Here is a 27429-nt window from a genome sequence, read left to right on the forward strand (position 1 = left end):
AATCCCTTTTTTACAAGTCCAAGTTAAACCCAAAGCCTTCGAATTTAAGTTCAAGTCAAGTCTCAAAAAATTACTTTTAAACTGAACAAAAACAGGAAGTTGGTTTTTCTACATTTTAAACATAAAAGCTCTGTATATAGAGATTTTTAATTTTTAGACTTGCAGCAACGTCTTGGAGCTATAAATCCAAAACAAAAAAAAAAGAAAACTATCACAGGTCCCCTAACCCCAAATTTTTGGTCCCCATCTCTGTCCTGAACAGGACAAAAAACATTTGAACATTTAGGTCAACAACAAATGATTGTTTTTTCTTTTCTGATTTCAACCAGAAATTTTAGAAACTTCAAATCGGTGGTGCTGATTGAAGTAAAAAGCAAAAATAAAAGATTATTTTGAGTGAATAAGTGTTTCCTTCAAAAGCATCGTCTGCAGGTCTGTTTTTTCACTTTCAACAGCTCAAATGTTGCTGTGATGTGACAAAGAAAACAGAGAAAGAAAAGAAACAAAGACGTCTGGTCTGAGTTTGATAGCTCATCGCACTATTTTATTCAATTACTGACATCTCAGGAGAAGAGGAGAGCTTTTTAACTCTGCTGTTGGTAAACCACTTTTTATTTATTTTTTCTGTTTTTTGTCTTTTTTGTCATAGCGTTGATGCAACACTGAAAAAGCGCCATTTCCAAACAAACACAGGTCCCTCAATAGTGATATGTAAGAGGCAGAGAAAATCTCACCTGGACAGTTTTGCATGAAACATACAAATGAAACAGGTCAAACCTTTTCTTTTGTCTTTTTGTTGTTTCACATATAATAATACATATCCATACTTATAAACACTCCAAAAAAAAAAGAAAAAAAAAAAGGAGGAAATAAAAAAGGAAAAATATTAAGTCACAGGTACTGGAAAAAGCTCCACTTTAGTCACAATGATAAATGTACAAAACAATAGACATCTCATATAAATGTTAATGGTTTTTTTGTTAGAGACTTAATTCTAATTTCAGAAGAAATTAGTGGATAAAACTAAACTTGGAGATTCACTATTTCCTGAGGTTTATGGGTTCCCCTTAAAAGGCCAGGAGAGGGGAATGGCTTTTGTGTTACCGAGGAGATGGAACAACAGGTCAAAGTGTACCTTTTGGGGTACCGGTTGAGTCAATGGGAGCTGCCCCTGACATCGCCGCCAGGAGATAATTAGCACTTAAAAGCTTAATAAATGCATCTGCACGCCGTCGTTCTCCATTTAGGCCACTAAAGGATTCTGAATCCGACGACTGGCGTCATCTTCAACCTTGGTAAGTATTCGCTGGTCCACTTTGAGAAGTTGTGACGCCCCCTTTTTACTTAATGTTACCTTTTTTTTCCTTTTTTCTTTTGTAAATGCTCAAAGCCACTACAACGCCTGAGCCGACCACAGACAGCTGTAACGGCACAGTCCGACCATGCGAGGCAGGAGTCAAAGAGGTCACATCTGCATCTGATGCGATGAAACGACGACAAAAAATATCTAGGTAAATGTACACAGATCAGGGGGGCGGGATCCTTTGAATATAATGCCAAAAAAACAAAACAACACAAAGTATTCTGAAAAACTGTACATGTAAACATCACACTTTCACTGAGTCCAAAACCAAAGGGGAAAATACAAAGTTTCACACAGGTTTACAGTACGAACCCCTGCACAGAGCCACAGTCTCTCACCGGTGCAGGAGAGGCAACCAGTCAAATCATTTAAATAACAATAGAAGTAATACAGACCATCACAAAATGATAAGTTAAAACAGGCAAAGGGCTAGAACCACTTTGATTTTTTTTAACAGTGCTGTACCCACATTAAAAAAAAAAACGAGAAAAGAAAAACAGGTTTATCACTCTTTGTACAGCTATACAGTACATTTATCTGACCACTTTAGCAATCCACAAGCTACCAGGGCATTTTCAACAACAATAGATTACACTGTCCACTCAAAAACGAGAGAGAAAGAGAAAGAATTCATTGGGAGTCATTAGAAAACAGAAAAAAAAAATCCCCAAAACAACCTCATGACAACCAGAAGTTGTCATTTGTCACAGTAACTCCAGCACACGGCTCCAATGTAAGCTCAGCGAACACGGAACATCGATCAGCAAGCGTTGTGAGGGGGTGGATGTTGAGGAGGGTTCAGAGAGGTTCTGCCATGGCTACAGAAACAAACAACCAGACTGGAGGAAGACAGGAGGACGCCACCACACTTGTTCTGTTGGAGCCCACAGGGGGGATTCATTCAGGCAGATTCTACTTCGGGGAACCACGAATAACCTTTTTGGGCTCATGACTTTACTTCAGCGACAGCGTTTGGCTCTTGTAAAGGATAAACCCAGTGGTCAGTGCTGCAGCACATCCTGACCATCTGATAGGATCTACTTTCAGTCGCTGTCTCCTTAAGGCACCCCTTCAGAAAACATGGAGGCTGATGCTCTACATGTTAACGAATAGCTTTTCACAGATTGGGGAGTAAAATGGAAAACCAGGAAGTACTAAAACGTTTAGAGCCTCAATAATCTGTAAAGGTGAATTAATCTCTTTGGTGTGGACTTTAAAGAAACAGAAATTAATCCAGAAAGTAAAATCTGACCCTGTTTCAGAACCTTTTTTGGTCTTCACCAGATGCTGATCAAAAAATGCAGAAAGAGTCTTTGTAACATTGATTTTGATTTGGTAAAACCTGCATTCTTAGCTAACGAGGGCAGATTTTCTAAAAATGGAATATTGTCGTTTGAAAAAGCATTAAACTTGAAATGTATTCCCTGACTGAACAAGTCATAAGTATTTGATGTTTTGCAACAGAAAACCCTATATTAACCCTTACTGGCAGATTCAGAAAGTATTTTTATTTACTAGAAACTTTCAAATCTGGTTAAGAAAAAAGGAAATGAAGGGAAAGTAATGGAGAATCCTAATAAATGAGATGAAAAACGCTTGGATGTGTTAACAAAATATGTCTATTTTACTGTTTCTTTGCAATTATTTCTAGATGTATGATTAGAAGTTATGCTGCCTAGAAAGAAAGGGATCGTAGAGGTTAAATCTTTATCAAACACACAATCCTGAAGGCAGAAGTTTGTGTCTTTTCTCAAACCCATCTGGTGCATTTCCTTTATAAAACCAACACTTCCACAGTCGGAGCTGTAACTCTTGTTTTTTTATCTAGTTTGACTTTCTTTTGTCTTAGATCTACCTCAGATGAATTTTGTGTACCTTTCAGGTGATCCGGTTCAGACTTTCCTTTGAGCTTCTGTCATGTAAACACCTCTCAGATTAACTAAGATAAATTTAAAACGTTGTTTTTTGTTGTTGTAATTTTAAAGATGAACTTGTCTTTTTCTTCTTTTTTTTTAAATAATTTTGTTTAAGTGATGAATATTTTTGTGCCTTGATCCTGAGCCATAAAGTACCTCCCAACTTGTAATAAACAGGAGAGGTGTAATGTGACTGATGAAAATACTCAATTATGAAATGGAAAAAACTGCACACAGTAATAATAATCTGGATTAAAGGAATGAAAAACTAAAAAAGTCAAAGATCCATCTTTCTGAACTTAATGTGGTGCGTTCAGGCGCTTGAGGAGCCGTTGTTTGTTACATTGAATTAAAATCCTCACGAACCGCTGACGTACAAACTCCAGTTCCACACAAACACAACACCAGCACACCAACGAAGCCATGAAGCAAACAGTTTTGTGCTCACCCGTGAAAGTTGTGAGACTGTGCTCTAGATCACTTTGTGTGTCCTCAAACACACACACACACACCCATGCAAACACCATAGCAGAAAGCTGGGGGGAGTAAACTGTGATGCGAGTTTTCTAAGATTGTCTGTTGCATTTTTCGGAAACAGTGTGCTCAGACTTTGAGAGGAAAGTGGAGATGGGATTGAGGGGCTGTACGCCGCTGAGCTCTGAGGGAGATGACAGGCAGACGGCCGCCTCCCTCCTACCCTCACCGTCTGCATGCCTCTGCATGTGCCTTTTTAAAAAAAAAAAAAATAACAATAATAACATACTTAACACCTTAAATTAAAAAATAAAAACGATGAATAAATGAATAAAGACGTGCAACACCGAGTCTCACTCTTCTATCAGGTCCCTTTTTTTTTGTCACCACAAATCCCAATACAGGAAAGTGCCTCAGTTACGAGGTTAGTATTCACAACGAACAACATTGAAATTGGCTACAATGCTGCATGGGATATTTCTTTTTACAACTCGACTGTCTCAGCAGTGGAGGATTGTGGTGAAGCATCACCCTCTGAAGATGCCTTCGTCTGAACCTTTTCTGATTATCATCAATATTGCACCTTTTTTCCCCTTCCTCCAGTAGGACTGGTTCTAAACTCCAGCATTGTACTCATAGTTTCCCTGACAGGTGCCTTCACTTGCATACCCATAAAAAGGCCTTCCACCTTTTTAGGAAATGACTAAGCGCGGAGAGAATCAGAGTAAAGTAAACAAAAGAAGTGTTTGGAAACCACGGCAACCATGCACAATTTCAATTTCGACAGATCTGTTCTTCCTGTTGAAGTCTGAGAATAAAAAGATAAATAATGCTGTTCTGTTTTGCTTTTCTCTTGATGTTTAATTTGATTTAGTTTTTTTAGAGTCATTTTTCTCTGTGCATGAGTAAGTCAGCACATCAGGCAGGAGCCATTGAGGTTAACAGGTCAGTGGCAGGCTGCCACATCTTTTAGCAGCAATTTAGAAATGACTTGATTCGGTCAACCCAATCAAATCATGCCACTGTACAGCATATTTTACAGGAGTGTAAAAATAGAAAGAAATAATGGTGCTCATCCACTGCGCTTTTTCTTTTTTTTCTTTTTTCTTACTAAGCGTTTAGTCCACAGGTCTGCACAAACGACGGTTTGGTGAAATTAGTTCAGCTAATTCAGTATCTTAGACTGTGAACTAATGCACTTTTTTCACCTAAGTCGCTTTCCTGAGACAAATGGAGGTTCTGGTGGCAAAAAATGAAGTGAATAATGGCTACACAAAACAGGGCACTAAGGTCAAAGTGAGCCAAATGCATAAAGAAACGGTTTTCAGCCTGTCAATCCGACCCAGTACACCTGTGGGAACCAGTAGGGGTACCACACCTACAGGCCCCCCAGTGCGCTGAAGGATCATTCTTCAACAACTGTGTCTTTGCGTATGAGAGTCTGCCAAATGTGTGTGGTGCACAGAGACAGACAGGCTGACTGGGCGGAAGTGGGGGCGGGGGGAGTTGTTGGCACAGTTTGGCTCAGTTCTGCTGCAGAATCAGGTTTTCCAGCTCATCTGCGGAGCGGAGCAGGAAGGCCGCGGACTCCCGGTAGCCTGCAATGAGCTGCCTCACTGCCGTCACCTCCGGAGGGCTGAGCTGGGCCGACGCTCCACCGCCTCCGCCTCCCTGACCGTGACTGTTGGAGCTGGAGGAGGAGTTCAGTCCCACCGACTTCATACTTAAATCTGTGGGGCCTGTGGGGGGGAAATCAAGTACTGGAGTGACACCATCTCATTTGGAAATCAAATTAGGAGAAGAAAAATTGAGTCTGACACACAAAAAAACTAAAATTGCATCTATTTTCACTTAAACATGAAATACCAACAAATTCCCAAACTTCTGAATATTCTGTGAAATAAAGACCCACTCCAATAAAAATAATGTTTTGGGTGTTTTTAACATGTTCTTGTGGCATTTTTCTCATGATGTTTAAAAATGTCCTTTCTGATTTTTTGTGATGTGAATCAAGAGCAGATGGAAAAAATGCTGTTTGAAAAAAATCTAATTTGTTCTATAGAAAATATGTTGACTGGGCCACACGCTCCTTGCTCTGCTCCATTCCGATGCATCCACTTGTAGACAAATAGAACCATGTACGTCTTTGTTTTCCTGGTCTGAGCTGACATCTGGATCACAACTATACGGCTGGATAGCTCTGATGTAGCTCGCCAATTTGTTACACCAATTATGTTAGGTTGGGGGTATGAGGGGCTGTAAGCTAGTGGGAGAGAGTGTAAACGAAGAGCTCTCAGTGATGGGAACAGGGGACGGGGTTGCTCCGCGCCAACAGTCCTGCCCACAAGTCACTGGTAAATTTCTATTGAACTAATGACGCTCTGCAGAAACTATGTTCCAGAAAAGGACACCGGGTTTATTGAATTAGGCTAGAAACAACATAATCATAAGTAAAAGATCACTGGAAACGCTTTAAAAATAGAACAACAGATGATCAGAGTGGGACTTTAAACAAAGTTTTAAAACTCTGTGAGAGTCATAATTTGAAGGATTTCACTCTGTGAATTCCCCAACATTTGACCTTTATGTAATATTCTTCATCATTTTATTGTAATAAGGACACATTTCTGCAGTAAACTCAAAAGTAGGAGAAAAAAAGCCTGTAACATACCATAGCTCATCACAGACCTTCTCCTCTTCAGAACATTTAACTTAAAGCTGGACTTACCGTTTGTTTGTGCAGGACCAGAGTTCTGCTGGTTGCTGCTGATGCTGCTGTATCCCCGCAGGTTGTAGTTGAGGCCTCCGTTGGTGTAGAGCTGGTCTTGGGCAAAAGCTGCGCTGGCGATGGAGAACCCTGATGGCGCCACAGGGGCCGCATCCCTTGAGACGGATTTGTCAACAGTAATGGGCTCCTCCTGCAGAAGTTAAAGGTTCTCAAGTCTCAGCAGGAGGTTGTGGTTTGTGCTTATCTAGCTCCATAAAATCTTGAGGTCTTACCGTCACTGGGTAGATGTCCAGTCGCATCCTCTTGGCAGCATTCCGGGTTTCACTCTCGCAGGCAGCAGCGAGGATGTTCTCGGCCATGGCAGAGGTGAGGTGGGGAGGTGTGGGTCGAATCTGTCAGGGGAGGCCATTTTTTGTTAGTTTTGAACCGAAACTTTTTGGTATTTCTTTTTGAATGTTGTACATCTGAGCTGGAGGGAGTACCTCAAAGCCGCCTTTCTTCATGCGACGGCAGGATTTGAGGTAGGTGCGGATGCGCTTGCGGGAGCGCTCTTGGAACTCTGGGAACTGGCGGCTGCAGGACTCGATGATGGCCTGGATCTTCTCCTTGGGCTGTTTGGAGATGGGGACCATGCGGTCCAGATTCTCATCCACAAAGAGACGCACGAACATCTGATAGGCATGGGGGAGGGGAGCGGGGGGGATGTAGAGCAAAAAAAAGAGTGGGGGGGGCATGCCGGCAAAGAGGGGTGTGAGGGTGTGAAACAAAAGAAAAAAGGGATGACAGAGGAAGATGATGGAGTTAAAGAGGAAGAAGAAAAACTATAATTACTATTGATTCTGGTAATCCAGGATTTTAATTCCCTTATTTTCTAACCTCACAGTTTGTTTTGTCGCAGTACAAAACAATTAAACAAACACAAATAGGTTTCATAACTTCTCCCATCTTTAACAATGATGTCTGCTAAAAAAAAAAAAGCAATTTATTTGTTCAACATGAGTCCAGATTCTCTGAGAGCGTCATTGTTACTGACATTGAAGGCTTTCAGCCTCTCTGGGTCCATGCCCTCGGCATCATTGATTTTGTCGCTGTCGTCGTGGTCGTCGTGGTCGTCGTCGTCATCATCCATCATCTGTGCCCTCGCAGAGGTCAGGTCCTCGGCGCTCACGCTCAGGTCAGTTTTCACTGAGTCGTAGCTCCCCGAGCTGTAAGGAGGCGACTGGAGACATTCACACGTTATTGTGCTGCACAGAGGCGAGGGGGGAGGTAAACACTTCCCATCAGGAGTCAATGCCTCCTCCTTACCTTGTTGGTGAACTCTGTTTTGAGGGGCAGCTTCCTGCTCAGATCCGGAGGGTACGGGTTTGGGGGCGAGCTCCCTGCTGGCAAAACTCTGTCGCTCAGGTTGATGGGCTGCTGATCTTCGGATGAAGACGAGGACGAGGTGGTGCTGAAGTCCAGGGGAGCGCTTAAGCCATTCTCTGCCACCTCCACGTAGGGGGCGCCACCATCTTGGGGGGTGCTACCAACACCCAGGGCCTCGGGGGAGGTCAGAGCTGGCAGCCCGTTGGCGCTGCCGCTCTCAGAGAAGTCGTCGTCTGTCAGGAAAAAGGAGGAAGATGGAATCAATTAAGATTAAGTCAACTTTGTTTACTACAAAAAGCAGGAATCTTGTGAGGGGGGGTATGTCCCCTGTTATGTAATTGGGATGGAAGTGTGCATCGGGGTCAGCTGTCAGGACAAATGAAAGTTAAGGCAAAATGGGGGGGGCGTCTTCACAGCATAGAGGGAGGATTGAGGTCAATGGGGGCTGATGGGGGAGGAGCATCTTCCTGCTGTGTGAAAAGTCCAGCTTTTCCCTGAGTTACACAAACTCGTCTTCCCTGCTTCCATTCCCGCATGTCTTACACCTCTGTGCCATCAACCCCATCCATTCTGAACCTCCCCAATGTCCCGCTCTGAACCTTTTCTACTCTGCAAAGGTCTACATCGGCCTTTGTCCTACTGTCAGCTCTGCACCCTGACAGAGAGGGGTGCCGGCTGGATTGGGGGTGCGCCGTGATCCCACCCCCTGTAAGAGTGGATTTATTTGGATTAGTGCTCTAAGAGCAATGCAAGCTGTTTCCCTGCGCAGACAGCAATCTGCACATTTCTGCCTGTGGCGGGCGGACCCTGTCAATGCTTAAATGTAAACAAAGTCAATCTGAAAAAGCAAGTAAGTCCAGGGAGAGTGGGAGGGGCCTCACCATTCTCCTCCTTGATGGTGGCTGCCGGGTTGCTGATCCTCTCCCGGTTAGGTGGACTCGGGTCTGGCGCTGCGGGCTGATCAGCTGCGACCCATGTGGGCTCAGCGTTGTTCATGTCCTCGCTGCTCACCGAACTGTCATCCTGAAGGGAAACGACACAAAAAGAGGCTCAGACTGGAGAGGAACAGCATCTCCACCGCCTCTCGTGATAATCCCGATCCGGAGGCTACAATATATACTCCTTCAGAGCAGATTTTATTTTTTATTACCAGCTGAAATACTTTTTTTTTCCCCCTCAGACATGGCAGAAAACATGCACCAAAGGTAAACAACACACCTCAGCCTCACTCATGCAGCACTTCCAGATGTAAACATCACCTAAAATACAATTTAAAACTGAATGCATAACATTTTATTGACCATTTTGCAAAATAACAAAATGCTAAATATGATTTTGATGCCAAAGAGCAGAGCAAAAATCGGGGCGGCAGGAGTCACTAATACATTTCTTGGAGCACTGCTATTTATAACTGTTGCATGGAGGCCCTGAAGATGGAGCTTGTTGTAGCGTAACAAAAACGCCAGTGCATCACTGGGGTAGGAATGAGCAAAGCAAAGCTGAATCATGTGACAATCTACACCAATGCTGACCCCATCTTGGTCCTAAAACAATAACTGTAACGTTGTTTTGTTGTTGTTGCTGCGTTCAGACAGAAACAACTGCCGTTCACAACGCCGTGTGACAGCAGAGCCACCCCTGTGTGACGGGAGTGGAGTAGAAATGAATGTTGTCATCTCATTCCCCCTCACACGAGCACACAAATAGGCCTAAACTCCTGGGAATATGCATCCGTCCTTCTGCGAGAGCTTTATGGAGGACCAGAATGCTCAGTGAAGGCTCTATTAGGTACTAAGTGAGCCATGCAGGATTAAAGAAAACCTCTAATCACAGCCATTCAAGAATGTAGAAACATTAATGTTCAGGCTTTGGGGAAATATGTTACTGATTAAACTGCTGAATGGAAAAACTGTGATATAGAACTCAACATAAAATGAAAACAGACATGGTCAAAAGAGGATGCACTTTAGTCAGCTAAAGGATGTCCCGCTTGTGTTGTTCTGTAGTCTGCTCTTCAAGTTTGCTCCTTTAAACTCAAAATTCAATCACAGGAACAGGGTTTGCTCATAATAACTGAGAAGCTTTGAGCTTTGATCCCCACTGCTAAAAGTTTGACACAGCTTTAAAGTGTAGATCAGAAGTCTCAGAGGTGACCTGTCAAACTGCTCGCCATCCGTCTCCACATAAAGCCAGCGTTTGCCCGGTCGTACTCACCCGCAGATCCCAGCCGGAGCTTTTGTCCCGGATTATCCCAGTTATGCGTGAGTGAGGTCTACATGATCAAGTCCTGCTGCCTGCACTTTGGAGGCTGCAGTTCTTGAGCGCCTCTGTCACAGCGACACGTGGGAGGGGTCTCACGCATGACGTCGCTGCAACAGAGGCTTTCCTAATCCTTCCTTCATACTGAGCTCCTCCTCCTCCCACCAGGAACTCTGCTTCTTCAATAATGAATTCAAAGTTGGAAGGAAGGACTCCCTCCTCCTCTCAACGCACACAGGACCTCTCCTCGGTCTAACGTGGAGACGTGTTTCCTTTTAGTACTGGCGGTTTCAGCAGAGACCACACACAGTCACACTCACCCTCTCCGCCGTGGTCATGCACTGTAGCTTCATTTGCTTCAGGTAGGTGGCAGTGAGAGGCATGTTGTAATCAATGAGGTCCGGGACCAGAGATGATGGTCTGTCATTTTCTAACAAAGAAAAGCAGCAAAATCACACCACTGCATGCAAGAGGGGAAACTATTTTAACCATTTCAGGACAAATAATGTGCATTTATTACATACATGTTTCAGACATGGCACCAAGTATATTTTAAAGTAATTCTTTCAATTCAGAACAGAATTTGCAGTTTCAAATGCAAATTAATAAAAAAAAGTATCAAAAATACATATCATAAATTGTTGTAAATTAAAACATTTAACATTCATTGCATGAGTGAACACTAAATTCTCATCTTATCCACTTTAATAAACATCTAGAACAGGGGTCTCCAACCTTTACTAACTGATCAAAACCCAGTGAGACCTGCAAAGTCCTAGTTAACCATTTAAAACGGATTAAATTTAGCTGCTGTGCTAACTTTGATATTTTGATATTGAAGCAGCTGCTGAAACATTGATTAATATGCACTGCCCTAATTCAAATAAATAAATTAAATCAAATTAAATAAATGAAAACGTTATTTAAGTTTTTGTGGTCATCAAAACATTTATTTATAAAATGTAGCTTTTAAACATTTGCAATAATTTATTTACATAGTGTTGTGTTTTCATTACATTATTTTGACAGCAGCACTTGCAAGTTCCTTTAAAAAAAATAAAACACATTCTGTCCCAAATAAGATCCTCCTGCTGCAGCAGATATACTTGAATTAAAAATTCAAGAAAGGAAACTCAAACATGGCTTTTTCTGGCATTATGATGCACCATCGTCCTTTTCTGTCTTTTATTATCAAATATAAACATGAAAACATTTGTGTAGAATCGGCATTTCTTTAAAAGTTCGTTGGTTGCATACCTCTGAACAGCAGCTAGACACTACTGTGTGGCAGAAGATAAAAATATGTGCTTTAAGCTTATTCTAATAACAAACTACTGACACCATAGGTTAAAACTTTTACCATAATTTTGTTCAGTGATCTGGCATGTTAGAAATCTAAGCAAAAAATGATTAAACTTAATTACCTGAAAAAAATTAACCAAAAAACTAAAAAATCCATTATTTGTTTAAATTGTCAGCATTTTTCTTTAAAGCCTAAGAGCCTCCGTGGGAGAATGTGGGATCAGCATGTGGCTTCAGAGCCTGGAGTTGCAGACCCCTGCTCTAGAAACATGAGTTTGCCTTTTCTGAGAGTAAATTGATTTAATAATAGGGGTCGGAAAACTTCCTTGTCCATCAGAAGAGGAGTTTTTGGGGAGAATTGAAAATTCACTGTTCTAGAAAAAAATGGAAGAGAGACTATGAATCTGCTGTAAAAGTCCCAGGTCAGCAACCTTACTGGAACATGTGCACATCAGTGCACACTGCACGCAGAGAACGCACATCTGTGAAGGTGTGACTAATGCCTTACTTTGGCTGGATGACAACATAGCATGCACTCACTGCAGCAGCACAACTATATGTCATAAAAGCGGCGGGTTGTTCTGAACCAACTTAAAATATAAATGTATACATTTTTAAAATATTATAAAAAAAATCATAATGTAAAAATGTAATAAACAAAGGTAACCCTGAGCTGACATTTTTTCACTTTTATAACTTCATGTTTTGCCTCTTCAATCTAGTAAAAAAGATAAAATTCAACACATTAACAGTGCACTATTTCAAATAAAAAGGTAAAAAAAAAGCATAAAAAAGTTTTAATTGACTAAAAATGGCATGATACTTAAAGACACACGTGCAAAACAGATAAATCTGTCACAAAAACACAAATCACTCCTTGCATTTACTTTTTCTGAGTACCAACCAACAAAAAAGATCAACATGAACAGAAAAACAGCTGGCATAGATCATAATTAAACTTCTATCTATTATTATTCTATCTATATTATTTTGTTTTAGATCTAAACTACTTTAATTTAAATCTGCATGTGAGACACTGAAATCTAAACCTTTTCTATATTCAGATAAAACCTGGAATCAAACAATGGCAGCCAAGCTTGTAGTTTCCCTCTATGGCCACTAGGGGGACTCTGCAATCACCTAAGAGATGTGACACTCTCAGGGAGCCAATCCTCTGGAGTCTTTGTTACATCTTGTCAGTGATGGAAATGCACGTGCTTTTTTAAATATGGTTTCATTCAGCCGGTTTAATAGGATAGATCTAACTGGGTTTTTTTGTTCCAATTGTTTCTAATATTTAAAGGAATTCCTTTTACTGCAATAAGAATCAGAAGAATATAGCACTTGTGAAAGATGATTGATTTTACAAAAACATGGGAGTATGACGGTTTTCTATGTCAGGATGTGAAAAGTTAAACGAGTCTGAACGTTGAGGTAAAACACTGATCAGGTGATGGTTTCTGCAGGGAGGGGGTTGGATGTGTGAATCTGTGCCTTTACCTTTGAACTCTGCGGCGCTGGGGTTAATGTGCATCCTCTTCTGACACTCTCCACAGCTCATTAGGAACCGAGTGACCGCCTCTCTAGGCAGGAAGGCGTAGGTCTCTGCGATCTGAGAGAAAGCACAGGACACGGGGCTCAGGCTGTGGATGAACTCACACTGAGCGCAGAGCTAAATCTTAAATGTGTTATAGTCGGGGGGGTTACAGTTTTGTGTTATCTTGATGTGACACAGTCCTCTCTTGATAAATGCTGCTGGATGGCCTAATTCCAGCTGCAGTCCTCCTGGTTTTTGGAGTCTGAAACACTGCGAGGGGTTTTCTGATTGGTGCCCCTCCTGCCTCCTCAGGTGCAGCCGGCTAACATCCACACTGCCCACCCCCTCTAATGCTCGGCCTTCCTCTTCAGCCTGTCTGCACTGCCATGCCACCCTCCCTTCTTCACCTCCTCTGGCGTTTCCCTGTAAAATGCGACCTTCACGTGACCATGGAGAGACGGTGGGGTGGGGTTACCCAAACATCCTGTTTGTTCGCCATGCCCCCTCACCACGCACACATACGCACGCCCTTCATGGCCCCCTTGGGGCAACAGAGAGGGAAAGGCCACCCAGAGGAGCGAGCACCTCCCAGAAGGCCACAGTGACAGTTCCATATTATGCCCTGCCCTAGTGAGGGAGCCTCCTCAAAAGGGTACACTGTATGAGACGTGACAGGACCTCTCTACAGGGCAGGAGGACTCGGCTCCATGATTTTCAAATCCTGGTGGAGTGGTAGGAAAGGAGGGGTCCCAAAACTCCTGCTTCAAAAGCAAACCCAAAAAAAAAACAATCTGTCCATACTCCTTAACCTGCAAACAAAGACCCTTGTTCTATGCAGATCACACCTAAAGCTCTCATCAGCAGTTAATGTGGTACGCACACTAAATGACAGGATGCTGGCACCACGAGAGCTTTGCTTCTCCTATAAACATGTGGTTGTTTCCCTGGTAACTCCTGATGCTAAAAAAGCTGACATTCTGCTGATCTGTTCTTGGATGTTTCTGCTTTATCCATGAAGAGCTTTGAAACACCTGAGAGATCACTGACTTCATTCACAACAACACTTCTCCAAGGATCGTCTTCAACGTCTCCAGCTTCACTTAAAAGAAGAACAATGTCAAAATAATGGCGACATTTACAGTGTACCTTCAGAAAAATATTTTAATATATTGACCAGGTAGTGATGGCAGCCTGAGGATTGAATATTTCTGCCCATTTAAAGGATATTTTATGCTTTCTTCAACTCCTGTTGTCCTGAACATTTCATTTTATTTTGCAAATCAAGGAACCTGTCGATTTAATTTAATGCCGTATTTAATAAACTCTGTAAGCAGCAACACTACGAAATTGGCTGTAAATGTGATCAATGTCCAATATGCCAATCATGTTTTTAATGCTATAAAAAGAAATCATAAGATCCTGCTAACATTTAATATAAAACAGTTTAAGGCCATGTTACCAGGAAAAAAATTCTCAAAACTTTGTGCCCATCTGTGAATTCAACCTACATGTTTTAACATTACTGCTTTAGTTTAAGTCTGAAATACAACTTTTAAAAATTTCAGTTTGTTTTGCAGACATCAGCAATCAAACAGTTCTGTGTGTGTTTACAGTGGATAGTTGAACATTCGATTTTTTTAAGTTTGTTCCTAAATGCATCATAGAATCAAACACTAACATTCTCCTAACAAGAAACATAGATATGAACACATTTCAAATTTTTATTTCCCAATCATCTTCTCTGCTTCTCGTTAACTGCATCAAATGAAAAAACTTTAATCCACTAAGAGGATTTATAGAGGTTTTTTAAGTTTAGATGTCACTTTTGGTCCTGTAATGGACTGGCGACCCTTACTGGGTGTACCCCGCCGCTGCCCAACACATGGCAGGGATAGGCTCCAGCAACCCTGTCACCCCAAAATGGATTAAAAATGGATGGATGTCCCTGTCCTAGTCTCACTACGCCCCAATCTTTCTAAAAGTGGCCAAATAGGCAGAACAATTAAGATGTTTGAAATGTTGTCAACAAATGGGGTTTAACCAAGTCAGTAATTCATTTTTGCCTGTGACATATCAATATATAAAAGATCACATCTTCATTTGAGCATAATCTCAATTTGAAATTAAACATTCAGGTTAATTAAAGTATAATATAATAATAATAATAATAATAATTATTATTATTATCATTATTGTTATTATTATTATTATTATATTATATTATATGTATATAGATAGATAGATAGATAGATAGATAGATAGATAGATAGATAGATAGATAGATAGATAGATAGATAGATAGATAGATAGATAGATAGATAGATAGATAGATAGATAGATAGATAGATAGATAGATAGATAGATAGATAGATAGATAGATAGATAGATAGATAGATAGATAGATAGATAGATAGATAGATAGATAGATAGATAGATAGATAGATAGATAGATAGATAGATAGATAGATAGATAGATAGATAGATAGATAGATAGATAGATAGATAGATAGATAGATAGATAGATAGATAGATAGATAGATAGATAGATAGATAGATAGATAGATAGATAGATAGATAGATAGATAGATAGATAAACACAATATATAATTAAGTATAGTTGTCATTGACATAGTTTCTAACCACAGAGGTAAAGAAACATTTGGACACATTACAAATGAGTATTGTATTAGATAAATAGGATTTTTTCATCCTATAAAGGGAATTCTAGGTGCTTCTGTTTTTAAATAGGAATTCTAAGAGTCGCACTTCAGCTGTTTCTTCACAAAAAGAGTTTACACCGGACAAAAGTTATGTGACTTTATATTGATGTGGTTATCAATGCAGGTGAAAGTATAAACAAAAAAAGGTGTCCCTAACAAGTGCATTTGATGTGTATCAGTCTTGTTTGTATTAATCTGGTTAGTGGTAACTGCTGCGCTGGGGTGTCCTGCTACACGTCTTCACATGGAAATGAGATTCTTCGAGGCTTATTAGGAGTTATTTGTGTCTAAATTTCTGTTTGCATAGAAGTGGAAATGGGGAGGCTGTTTGGATGTGAAAAGAGGCACACCCTGCAGAGAGGGTGAATTGGAGCTGAGTGGCTCACTCCACCTTCTATGATGTAAAGGTGAGGAGACATGAGAGGGAAAATGTGGATTTGTGGAGCTTTGACTTTCCATCAAAGACAGAAAATCATGTCAATTTAGGAAAAGTACACAACACATCTATCTTTCCTTTAGAAGCATGCATTTTCTTTTTGTGTGTAGAATTAATCCCTCCATCCTCCAAACGATTTACGTTTTTGTTCATAAATAATTGCTTAATTTTGCTCCAGGGATCAATATTTCTTCGTTTTGATTGAACTCAAATTGAATTTTCTAGATAGTGCTTCTCTGCAAACACAGGTTTTATTAATTTTATTTGATTTTTTTGATATTCTTTGAAGACCTCTAACTTCTAATACATAGAGAACCAAAACAAACATTTGGGCAGAAATGACCACAAGCTATTTCATGATGTAATTGTCAGGAATTTTGCTCGCTTGGGGAAACAGTTGAACCTTAAATCTGTGACCCAATGTTGGATGAGCACTGAGACCCCACTGAATAAACAAACTCCAGAGGGAGACTTTAGCAACAAATGGAGAAAAAGATCAAATGTGCTCAAATTGAAAAAAATAAAAACTATGCACGAATTTTGTGGAGGTTATCTGTGCTTGGTCAATAAACATCTTAACCAAGACTCCATATTCCGCTCCAGTCATTGTTTGAAAGCTTTTAAATTTGAGTAAATATGTTTTGTGACCTTTGGAACAGCAGAGATGGTCCATATACCTGCAGGCTGTTCAGCTCAGATTGATGATAGTTTGCTGGATAGTAAAAATGTTCTCCAGATGCTTGTTTAGCACACTCACTGCTTTGTAGGTTTTCTTCTGGCCGGCGTGCTTGGGTGCTCTTCCTGGGTCGGCACCCATCTCCACATGCATGGCATAGATGATGTCAAAGAAGTCCTCGACAACAGCCACGCGCTTCAGGGAGCAGTTCTCCTGGGCTGAGTTCCCGTCGGAACACTGGAACAGAAACAGGCTGTCAGCGCACGGTCAGCCTGGCAGAGAGGACGTGTGTGCATGTGGATGAAAATGCAAGAGGCGGTCTTTCAGGCACATGAGTCATGGGTCGTGTGGTAGCAGACAGTTAAACGCGCTCCATGAGGTGCCTTCGCTCCTGCAATTTTACAGCCCTGGTTGGGCCTGCAACCCTCACCTCATCTCTGCCATGTTTAAAAATAACACCACTGACACTGTACAAGACCAGCAGCACCCCCCACCCCCCAACCCTACCACCACCACCTCAGGCAGCCATCCTACCACCCGTACTGCTGACCTAGTCGCCATAGAAACTGCCACTGATTTCTCTCGAGCAGGTGTGCTGGGCAAAGGGTCATGTGACACACCATGAAAGTAGGATCGCCAGGACAACAGGCTCCAGCCGCTGCACCACATGGGGTTCTCTGCTCCTTTCTTCTTGGGTGTTTTCCTACAAAACAACTTTTTGTACACCGCACCACCACCACCCTTCAGGCAAACATGGAAGTCTGACACTGTCCAAACATTAGGTCTCAATTTGGGGATTGTTGTTCTTGTAGGAGTTAAGGAAACATCCAGAGTTGAAAAAGTTATCCCCCCTGCCCTAAAGGAATCTCCCTTCCCTGACATCCCACAACACTTCCAGGTTATTTTTCTTTCTTTTCATCCCTCCTCCTGTTTTAGTCCCGCACCTCTGTCCCATCTTTTTCTCTCCCCTCCCTCTTGTACTCGCTCCTTGCTCCTTCTCTCCCAAGTGCGAGGTAATGATCGTTACCATGGCAACTAAAACCAGCTCACAGAGCGGGTTTGTTTTAATCCGGCCCTCTGCCTCTCCGCTCCTGTCGGCCCGGGCCACATGTGATGATAATAAATGAAATAATGGCGACCCTCCGCCTCATCATCACAGCTGTAATCTATCGTGCTTAGAGGTATCGCATCCTTTCCCCCTTGGTGACATCACCACCGCTGCCACCACTGAAGCTGCTGCTGCTGCTGCTGCGACTGCAGCTTGGGACAATGGTGTCAGGTCCATTCACGCTGGATTTGGATTATCTCCTACCACTGTGGGGTGTGCAGTTGCACCCACTGAATCCCTCAATAAAATATCTGCCATAAACACAGGAAATTCAGCTGGGAGCATTTGCTGTGACCTAAATCAATACAAAAAATTCCTACCGCCGCTGCAGAAGTCTCAGGCCAGAGGGGATGCTAGATGGGCAGCATCAAATATTTTGCGAGAGTTTGAGATGCTACCTCAAGACCCCGAGATGCGTCCGTCAAAGTACCACTTTGATCATCTTTTGATCGTAAAAGTTTTCCCTTTTTATTATTATTTTTTGGGGCAAAATCAAAAAAAACTGTCTTTTTTTCTAGTGCATAGTTTCTACACAGTGATTGATTAGAAATTTGTCTCTGAGTTGTGGGTGGGAATGATGGTGCGGAGTAAGCCTGCCCCCACTTCCCATCACCCATTGGTTGACACACTCTTAGGCTATCATACAGCCCTTTGCAACCCCAACCTAACATTAGCGGTGCAACAAAAATGACGAGCAATACTGGAGCTATCCAGCCATATAGTTTGGAGCCAGAAGTCAGCTCAGACGAGGAAAACAAAGACGTACATGAAATCTATTTGTCTGCAAGTGGATGTATCACAATGGAGCACAGCAAGAAGCTTGTGGCCTGCAGATTGTAGCATCTCCTAGACTGCTACGAGATTTTTCACCCAGCATTTTTTCATCTGCTCCTGATTTGCAGCAATTTGAATAAATAAACACTCAGAAATTCAATTTTAAGCTTAGTTTTCTTTATAAATATCCTCCATTATCAGAAAAATGCCACAAGAACATGTAAAAAACACCAAAAACAAAAATTTCAATGGAATGGGTCTTTAAATCTGAAAAAAACAAACTTGGCATTCAAGAGCCAAGGGATTATGTCTAAGAGTCATGAAAATACTATCATCTCAACTTTTGAGGACTTAACAGGAAGCTTCCTGTGGCTCTCCATGGCCCGTCCTGCACCCATGAGTCAACGGGGAGTTTAGCATCCATCCATAAACGCAGCATGGGTGTGTTTTAAAGGACTAAACGTGTAGAAGGAAGAGCCTGCAGAGGAAAAAACATCTGTTGAGGGCTGTTGTTGGATGTTTGGCCTCCTCAGCACCGTTCCGTGTTAGAGAGCAAAGGAGACATGGCAGCATCCCTAATCGCCAACAACACATCAAAACTCTTGCCCTCCTTCTCCTCTCCTCCTTCTCTCCAGCTTTCTAATCCCGCAGGATTTTGCTCTCCCCAGTCACTGTACAACCAGCCCCCATCCCCTGCGCCTCCCCCTGTCCCACACCAAACCGCTCTGTTGCTAGGAGACTGGAGGGGTTGAGTCGGCTGCCCCCACCCCCGCTGGCAGTCTCACACACACGCTGTAGCAGAGTGGAGCGGTCCTGCGCACACGCAGGTCAGGATGAGGAGGAAGAGGAGGTGGTGGGGGGAGGTTCATGGGAAGCAGCTGGGTCACAAAGATGGGCCAGTGCAAAAGATAAGGGAAGCAAAATTAGCTCTGTGGCTGAACGGACGAGTGCGACAAGCCCAAATCAGAAATGCGGCTTTGAACCTAACTTTTAAAGCCAAGCAGAAAATAAATGGAGATTTTATTCCCTTAAGTTGGCCGCTCGGTAAGTAGCTTAAGTGGAGGAAGCTGTGTGTTTAGGTGTGTGCGCGCACAGAGAGAGGAGAGTAAAGATGGCTGTGTCAACAATACTCGTGACTCAGATTATCTCACTGCAGATGTGACAACAGGTCGTCTTTTAAAGTCCCATCTTCCCCTGTAAATCTGTCAAGTAGCTAATGAACACATAAATGCAACAAGCCCTGCTGCTCCCATGTGTGTGAGTGTGTGTGTGTGTGTGCGCCATGGGGACACAGTGCAATATAAAGGTTTATATGACAGAAACCTGGGATAAAAAGACACCATCGCCTCCACAGTTCATTTCTGAAAGTCTCTGCCCCTCTTTCCTCCTTTCCTTTCTTCCCTTTCCACCCTCATTGCCTGCACTCCTCTCCACTTCATAAAGCCCCATCATTAAATCCACATTAGGTGCTCCGAGCACGAGCCCTCTGTCCGACTTCAGCGTGTGAACATCTGCGTGTGCGCCTTCCTCGGCGGCTCCTGTGATGAACATTATTTGATGGAGTGTGTGACGTGCCCCGTGTCCCACCGAGCCGCAGACGCAGACGGTCCCACCGGCCCTGCAGCCTGCCACTGTTGACGTTCCAGTCACTGATTCAAAGTGGGATGGAGGCAACTACCCACGTACATCACCGCATCCCAGAGTCCACCTCGCCATTTCTGAGCACGTCGTCTGGGCGCTGTCCCACTTTGCTCAACGTCAGCCACGCCAAGGTATGGAAATTGATAGTGGTGGCGTGCTTGGAAGATTATTGTCAGCTGGAGGAGTGGGTGAGCGCGTGCATGTGGAGCACAACTCAGACAATCACCCACACAGGGGGGAGGCCCCCGGGCCAGTTAAAAATGGTGTTAATTTCTCCTCCTATGGGAAAGCAAAGAACGGTCTCTCCATGGCAACAGAGCCAGTGCTGAAGGGAGGAAACACAGAGCATGCGATCAGCGACCCCCTCTTTGTACGAGCACATATACATGCACGAACCACCACATACGGACACTATGGATCCAGTCAGTCACTTACAGTAAGTCGCAGGAGCTTAGCAACACGTGAAAGGACCTAATGAGACTGAATTAAACTTCCAGCATGGATGCTGATTCCCGAAGGCCCGCCTCCTCAGCACCTCCACCTTTCAGTGCTCCAGAGAGGACTCCATCTCCACACAGGGAGGTGGTCTGCAGACCACGGAAGACCCAAATGACCAACAGCCGACTGAGTGTGAGCTCCTTCCCTACCACAGAGAAAACTGGACAAAGAGATGCTCCATAAAACTAGCTTTAATGCAGACAATGCCGAACAATGGAGACGGGTTTCTATTGACTCTGAGGGCCTTTCTGAAACACTGAACTCTTGGGGGAAATGCAGACTAATTAATCAGATAATGATGATGTTCTTCGTCCCATCTGATGTGAGACACAAACACTGAAGGCCCCCTTTTCAAGACAAAGGCCAGAGATCCCGGTTTCTCATTTCTACCAGGAAACAAACTTCATTAGAAATAGGAAATCTTTCCGGGTTATAGCTGAGGGTGATGTTGGACTGGAACGCCAAATTTAAAAACTAGAATATTTAGCCAGAACGGGCAAGATGGTGTCTTCAAAGTCCTTCTCCAACCAAAAAATGGAAAGATGTTAAAATGAGAAATGAGAGATGTTAACTTATTAGAGAATAAAGCAAAAGGTTATGTTTTACTTCTAGTTTAAAAATACAAAATAAAACATGAAATAAGACATAAAAAAGCATTGGAGCTGGTTATCGGTGTAACAATTCAGAACTGATTTGATTCTGATTCACACAATCATTGTTATTCATGATTATTTAATGGTTATGTTTTTTTAAACATTTCCATTAAAATAAATTGTTTTGCTTCATATTAAAAACAGATATGTGATTTACTGTATTAAACTGAACAAAGATGACATACATGCAAAAACTGTCAGCCTTTAAGAGGGAAATCAATATCTTTCATAACTGAAGATTTATTCAATTCAGTGGAGCCCTACTGATAATTCTCCATATAGATAAAACAAAAATTCTGCAGACAGGCTCCTCAGCCTTTCACCTGAACAAAGCAACACATGTGAACAAAGTACCACCAGGAAATGAACATTTTCACTGACTCCTCCAGGCCTTCGTCACCAGCTGACAGGCCTTTTTGTTTTGGCGTGGTGATAACCAGATCATCTAGGGCTGCACGTCCTGTGAGCAAGACAGCAGCACTTTGAAACACATGCATGTTCGCCCAGTTGCAAGTGAAAGGAACCCATATTTTCAGAACTCAGTTGGCATAGCAACTAAAAGCAACAGCCCGCCATATTTCAGAGTTTTCATAACAAGTCGGTGGAAAATGCGCAGAAGCATTAGAGTGTTTCTTTTGAAATTGGCTGCACTTGGAAAGAGCCTTGTGCTTACACTGTGTTCTGCTCTGTGATACACCTCTGTGTCTGTCTCTGGTCCCCTCCTCCTCTGTAGCATCCTCTAATCAGGACATAATGAGAGCTAAACGAGGTTGCATCTCCTCACTGAAGGCTACTGGATTCTCCGAGCACTGGCGGGGCGAGGCAGCGTGAGTGGGAGGACAGAGACGGACAGAAAAACACAGAAAAATAATTCTGTGTCCGGCTTGAAAGGAGGCGCCCACACTGGAGCCTGTGCTGCTGCTGTGTCCCGCCGCCGCACACTGAAGCCGCCTTGTATGCTTCACTGACGCACAGAAGAGACCCTCTCTGTCTGCACATCAGCCTCCATCTATCCCTACCCCCACCCAGGCTCCTGTCACTTAGCCCCGTGCCTGCCCACATACAGAAACTTGGCACACCCTGGGAGCAGCTGCAGTGGGCCTTCCAGTGCTTGAGCACCAGAGACACGCCCCCAACCGTGCAGCCCTGCGAGCAGCCACTGGCCATTGTGTGTGCATCTTTGCACGTGTGTGTCACTATTCCTCTTGCAGTCTATTTCCAAGGCCAGCGGGCTTTCTAATTCAATCGCTGAACTGGTTTAAGTGTGACTCATCAGAAGTGGCTTGTGTTGGCTGACATTAGTTTTGTTGTTTTAAAAAAAATCCCCCAAACAAGGCTGAGTCAGAGGGGGCCTCCCCTCTTTATTTTGACAGGACCCGGTCTGTCTCACATGGTCTCAAAAAAAATCCACCAAGCCTAGATGTGAGAGACAGAGTGGCGTTGAATCCGGGACAAGAGGCCACTGAAGAACAAGAAATGTCAGAAGAGAGGAGCTAATCAGCTGCACAGTTCAGGCGACATCTGCACCTGCAGAGACCCATAACACCTGCCTTCCCGCCCCAGAGAGAAACATAATATTGAGCAGAGATTAGAGGAGTTTTGTGACGGCGGCTGGCCCAAATCTAAATTGCTCATTCACACAGGTAAAACACCTGTAGAGGGATCAGCATTCGTTTCAGACCGGGGAGGGGGGTTCAGGCTCTAATCCAGGCCAATATCTCCACTAAATTGCTAATAGAAAATGTGCCTCTGCTCTTTGGGGTCCTAAGAGACTCTGTCCCAGCAGAGAGGGTGGAGGGGTGGAGATTATAGGGGCCTCCATTTAAAATGGTGGTAGTCTCCTTGGTGGTTCTGTAGGCCAAAACACCAGACAAAGACTGAGCTTTGGGGCTGACAGTTCATCATGAACATGTTTATCTTTTTAGTTCCTCTTTTTTTTTTTTTTTTTTTTTTTTGAAGAGTCTGTGGTTTAACCCTTTAGACTCCAGCCAGACAGATGCGCCCTGACGTCCATTTCACTGAGGAAGCATCACCACCTCCCATCCAGAGGCACCGAGAAGTGAAGTCTGAGCACCAGCTGTGGGCGTGCGTCGCTATCAGTCCCGAGCAGAGACCCTTTTGTTTCCGCCACAGCCCCTCACGTGGTCCACGCTTTCCTTTTCACGAACATGGTCTTTTTTTTGGTGCTTTTTTTAAATGTTGTGTTTCTGTTTTTCTGAAACTCGTATTTTTGTCTGTTGTGTGTGTGTGGGGGGGCAAGTGCAGCCTGTACAATAAATGCGGCAGATGCAGGCTATCCTGGGCTACACAGGTGTTGCCAGAGCAACGACTTCCTGCGAGCCGACACGCATCCTGCCCAGCACAATGAAAAGTCTGCTACGTCAAGATATCTGACGCTTAGACGGCTGACAGAATAATGTGGTGCTTTTCTAAAGCATCTTTGGCTTTTTTCTGAGGCATCATCCGAGGATGCGCTGGTCTGGTTCAGATGGGACAGTGCGCGCGCTCGCACAACTGATCGCCAAATAAAAAGCGTTTCCATGGACAGATGGACATTTTTTTTTCTTTTAAGTTGGCTTTGACAGTCCGTGGTTCCTCACTGGGATCATCCTAACAGAACCCGACCCCCCGCGCGCCAACATGCCTCTGCATCCACGTGCGCGCGCACACCAACACAGAAAAAAAAACAAATGCGCCTCAGTATGTCCAAGAACAGAGCCGACACAAATCCACTCGTGCCCCGCAACCTCATGGCCATGACAGGACTTAGGGCTCAGCGGAGAGATGGTCGCGTGCGCGCGATCCAGCCCACCTTCTATATACAATTGCCATCGCCGGGAGGCACCGGCGTTGCTATGGCAGCAGGGATGAGAGTACACGGGGCTTGCTCTGGCTGGGATCCGGACAAAAGTGGGGCTTCGTCCGGACCACGGAACATGAAAGGATGACATTTGTCCGCGTGTGGGTGAAGAATTTAACGGTGACAAGTTAAAGACGGAAACGGGACACCTCGTGCGCGTGTGCACGCACGCTCACTGTGTGACACGTACACACACACAAACACACACTTTACCGTTGACTTAACCGGGACGTAGAGAACGGGTTTTCCCGGCGCTCCTTTCTTGTTGTGCTCCCCCAGGACGTTGGTCCCGACCTGGAACCCTTTGGACTTCACCCAGAATTTGAATTTGGCGTTGATGTGGCTGTTGTCGACGTACACGCCGTCCGACTCGTCGTTCTGCAACAGTGTCTGCATGATTTTGTTGTATTTTCTCCGGGTGACCGTCTTTGTTTTGCCGGAGTCTCCGTAAGTTCGGAGGCACCAGTCCTGAAATTCTCGGAACATCTCAGCCTCCAGCACGACTGGACTCCGGCTCCTTCTGCCCGCATCCACCACGCACGCCTTTTTCGTTGCCATTGCTCCCCCTCTCCCTCTCCCTCCGTCTGATCCCGTTCAAACGGCCCAGGCTAATAAAGAGCAGACTTCCTCCTCCTCCTCCTCCTCTTCTCCCTGCTCCCCTACTGTCAAGCGTCCGAGGCTCGGTTCGGGGGGTTCTGGAGCGCACGCCTCCGAATGGGCCGGAGAGCGGAACACCTGTTTGCAGATGAGCCGTGCTGTCCCGAGTCGCGGCGGGGGAAAAAATGTCACTTCCTCACATCATCATCAGGAGGTGGGGGGCTGTCCTATGCTGAGCGCCTTTCTCCCACCTGTGCGCAAAACGCTCCGCACAAGGGTGGGCTCTGAAAAAAAAAACGCACACATTCGCCTAAAACAACAAAGAACACACAGACAAAAGCGGGGAAACAAGCGTGCCTTTCGTTTCCTATCGACCTACTTTCTAACAGCCAACACTATTTTCGGATGAGCGTTGCTTCACCCTGAAAAAAAAAAAGATACTCCTATCGGCAATGGCCACGACCGACCAACATGCGCCACCTGGGACCTCTCAGCTCCTCACACCTGTTTGAATCTCCTCATAAACACACAAACTAAAGATGAAATCAGGAAATAAGCACAACTTTGACTCATTTTTGGCTGAATATAAAGCTCAAGAGTCCGGTTTGAAGTAATAAATTAAAAAAAATGGAAGTTCTCCTTGAGACGTTATACCAATTCCATTAAAACAAAACCTTAATCCCAACACTTTTTAAAAACAAAATATATTTAAATGGTGTATTTTTTAAAGGCTTTTGCTTCATAAAACCAATGGAGCTCGTATGAACAATTCTAAAGTGTATTTTTGATGGAGTGTTGAAAATGTCCCAGGTTAGATTGAGTTCTCTGCAGATGTATGAGGACCAAGGAGAGAACCATGTTAGTTTCGTGAGTGTCGTGCTCTCATTGCGCGTGCGTGTGTGAGTCTGACTCCTCCTGGCCTGTGCGTTATGGGCCCATGCTGGCGACGGTGACTGCTGCTGTTGCCATGACAGCAGAGCAGCAGAGTGTCTCCGGCCGTGCAGAGGGTGAGTGGGATGCCCCATCCTCATCTCTCCATCCTGACTCAAACGCAGATGAGCCGGGCAAAACAAAAAAAACGTAGAAGTGTTAGAAGAAAAAGCCCCACCTCTAATGAGTGAGCACCTCAGCACCAGCATCAGATGCAGAAAACTCAAACGTGGGTGCATGAGACTTTGAGAGTGCAGGGGCACGAATGCACCGCCTGCTAAATGGCCCAGGCCCTTTACTGCTATTTCATTACATTTCATCATTCAGCATCATGTTGTCTTCACTCAGGACTGGCCTGCATGCTGGATCAGCTTCACTCTGCTGCACCTGAGGAGAGCATCTTCACCATTGCTCCTACGCTGACAGAGTCTAACAAATGGGTTGTTGGAGGACCAAAATGCAGGAGAACCTAAGACATGGTGATGGAAATGTGACCCATTCAGAAAACAGAGTGGAAGTGTCTTTGCACATCCATTATTACTTCAGACAACACCACGCGGGATAGAGAAGTGTCCTGCGGATCTCCTTAAAAAAAGTGAGGGGACAAAGGAGCACCAGGAAAACATACTAAAAAATAGAAGAAAAAGCATCCAGACCTGCTTAAAACCAGCAGAAGTGTCCTGCTGAACCTTTTGGAAGAACCAGAACAAATTCCAGAGACTCCTGAAGAAGGAGGAATGTCTCAGTGACAACATCAGCACAAGTGGGGTCAAAAAAGAAGGGCCCCCCTAAGAGCAGACAGAGGAGTTCTGTGAGGCGACCAGAGCATGAAGTCATTTGGACCGCAGTGGTTCTTGAAGGTGAACCACAGCAGAAAAACTCTGCTGCTGGATCCAAGGTCTGATCCAAGAAGTTAGAAAGAGGAACCCAAAGAAACTAAGACGTTGTGATAGAAGCCTACATCAAGGTATTTAAAAAAACTGATGAAAAACCTAAACCGAAAGGCATCAACACTAACACACTAACACATGACACAGCTTGATATGAGGAACTAAAAAGGTGACAAGACTGACACTTAAAACCACAGACTGAAATGCACTGAGGACCACTGAAAGCAGTTATTTTAGAATGAACATGAATGAGGGCCCTGCGACAGACTGGCAACCTGTTCAGGGTGTACCTCGCCTTCACCCAACAGTGGCTAGGATAGGCTCCAGCAACCCCGTGATCCCTGAAAGGGATTCAGTGAGTTCTGAAGATGGATGAATTCAAAGTTACACTTTGGATTCCAACATTAGAAAATCTAAGAAAACCTTGGCAAGCCAACTTTGTTTATGTAGTTGAAATTTAACTTTTCAGCATGAATATAATGTTGATCATTTTTGTGTGACATTTTCTACGTGTGCTGCTATTTTGTAACTGTTCAAGTTTTACAATTGGTTGCAAAAGTGAGAAAAAAGGCTTTATTTAAAAAATAAACATTCTAATGTGGAGTATTATCAATGCAGCGCAAACATTAAAAAACAACAAATGCTTTAAAAATGTTTAACTTTCATAACTTTGACTAGGAAATTATTATAGAAAGATATCAG

General features: G+C 43.5%; 1 protein-coding gene across 1 annotated transcript; it reads right to left on the reverse strand.

The window, feature by feature from the left end:
• Nucleotides 1-516: 516 nt before the first annotated feature.
• LOC101174833 (nucleolar protein 4-like) lies at nucleotides 517-25503 on the reverse strand. The gene is made up of 11 exons (XM_004070961.4): nucleotides 24524-25503; nucleotides 16858-17013; nucleotides 12908-13019; nucleotides 10426-10535; nucleotides 8728-8869; nucleotides 7787-8079; nucleotides 7515-7700; nucleotides 6964-7152; nucleotides 6754-6873; nucleotides 6482-6671; nucleotides 517-5492 (listed from the first exon to the last, which is right to left on the reverse strand). Exons 1-11 carry the CDS (start codon nucleotides 24866-24868, stop codon nucleotides 5278-5280), a joined length of 2058 nt encoding a protein of 685 aa, XP_004071009.2. The 5' UTR covers nucleotides 24869-25503; the 3' UTR covers nucleotides 517-5277.
• Nucleotides 25504-27429: the final 1926 nt, after the last annotated feature.

Source organism: Oryzias latipes, chromosome 7 (genome assembly GCF_002234675.1).
Source record: "Oryzias latipes chromosome 7, ASM223467v1".
Taxonomy (NCBI): Eukaryota; Metazoa; Chordata; class Actinopteri; order Beloniformes; family Adrianichthyidae; genus Oryzias; species Oryzias latipes.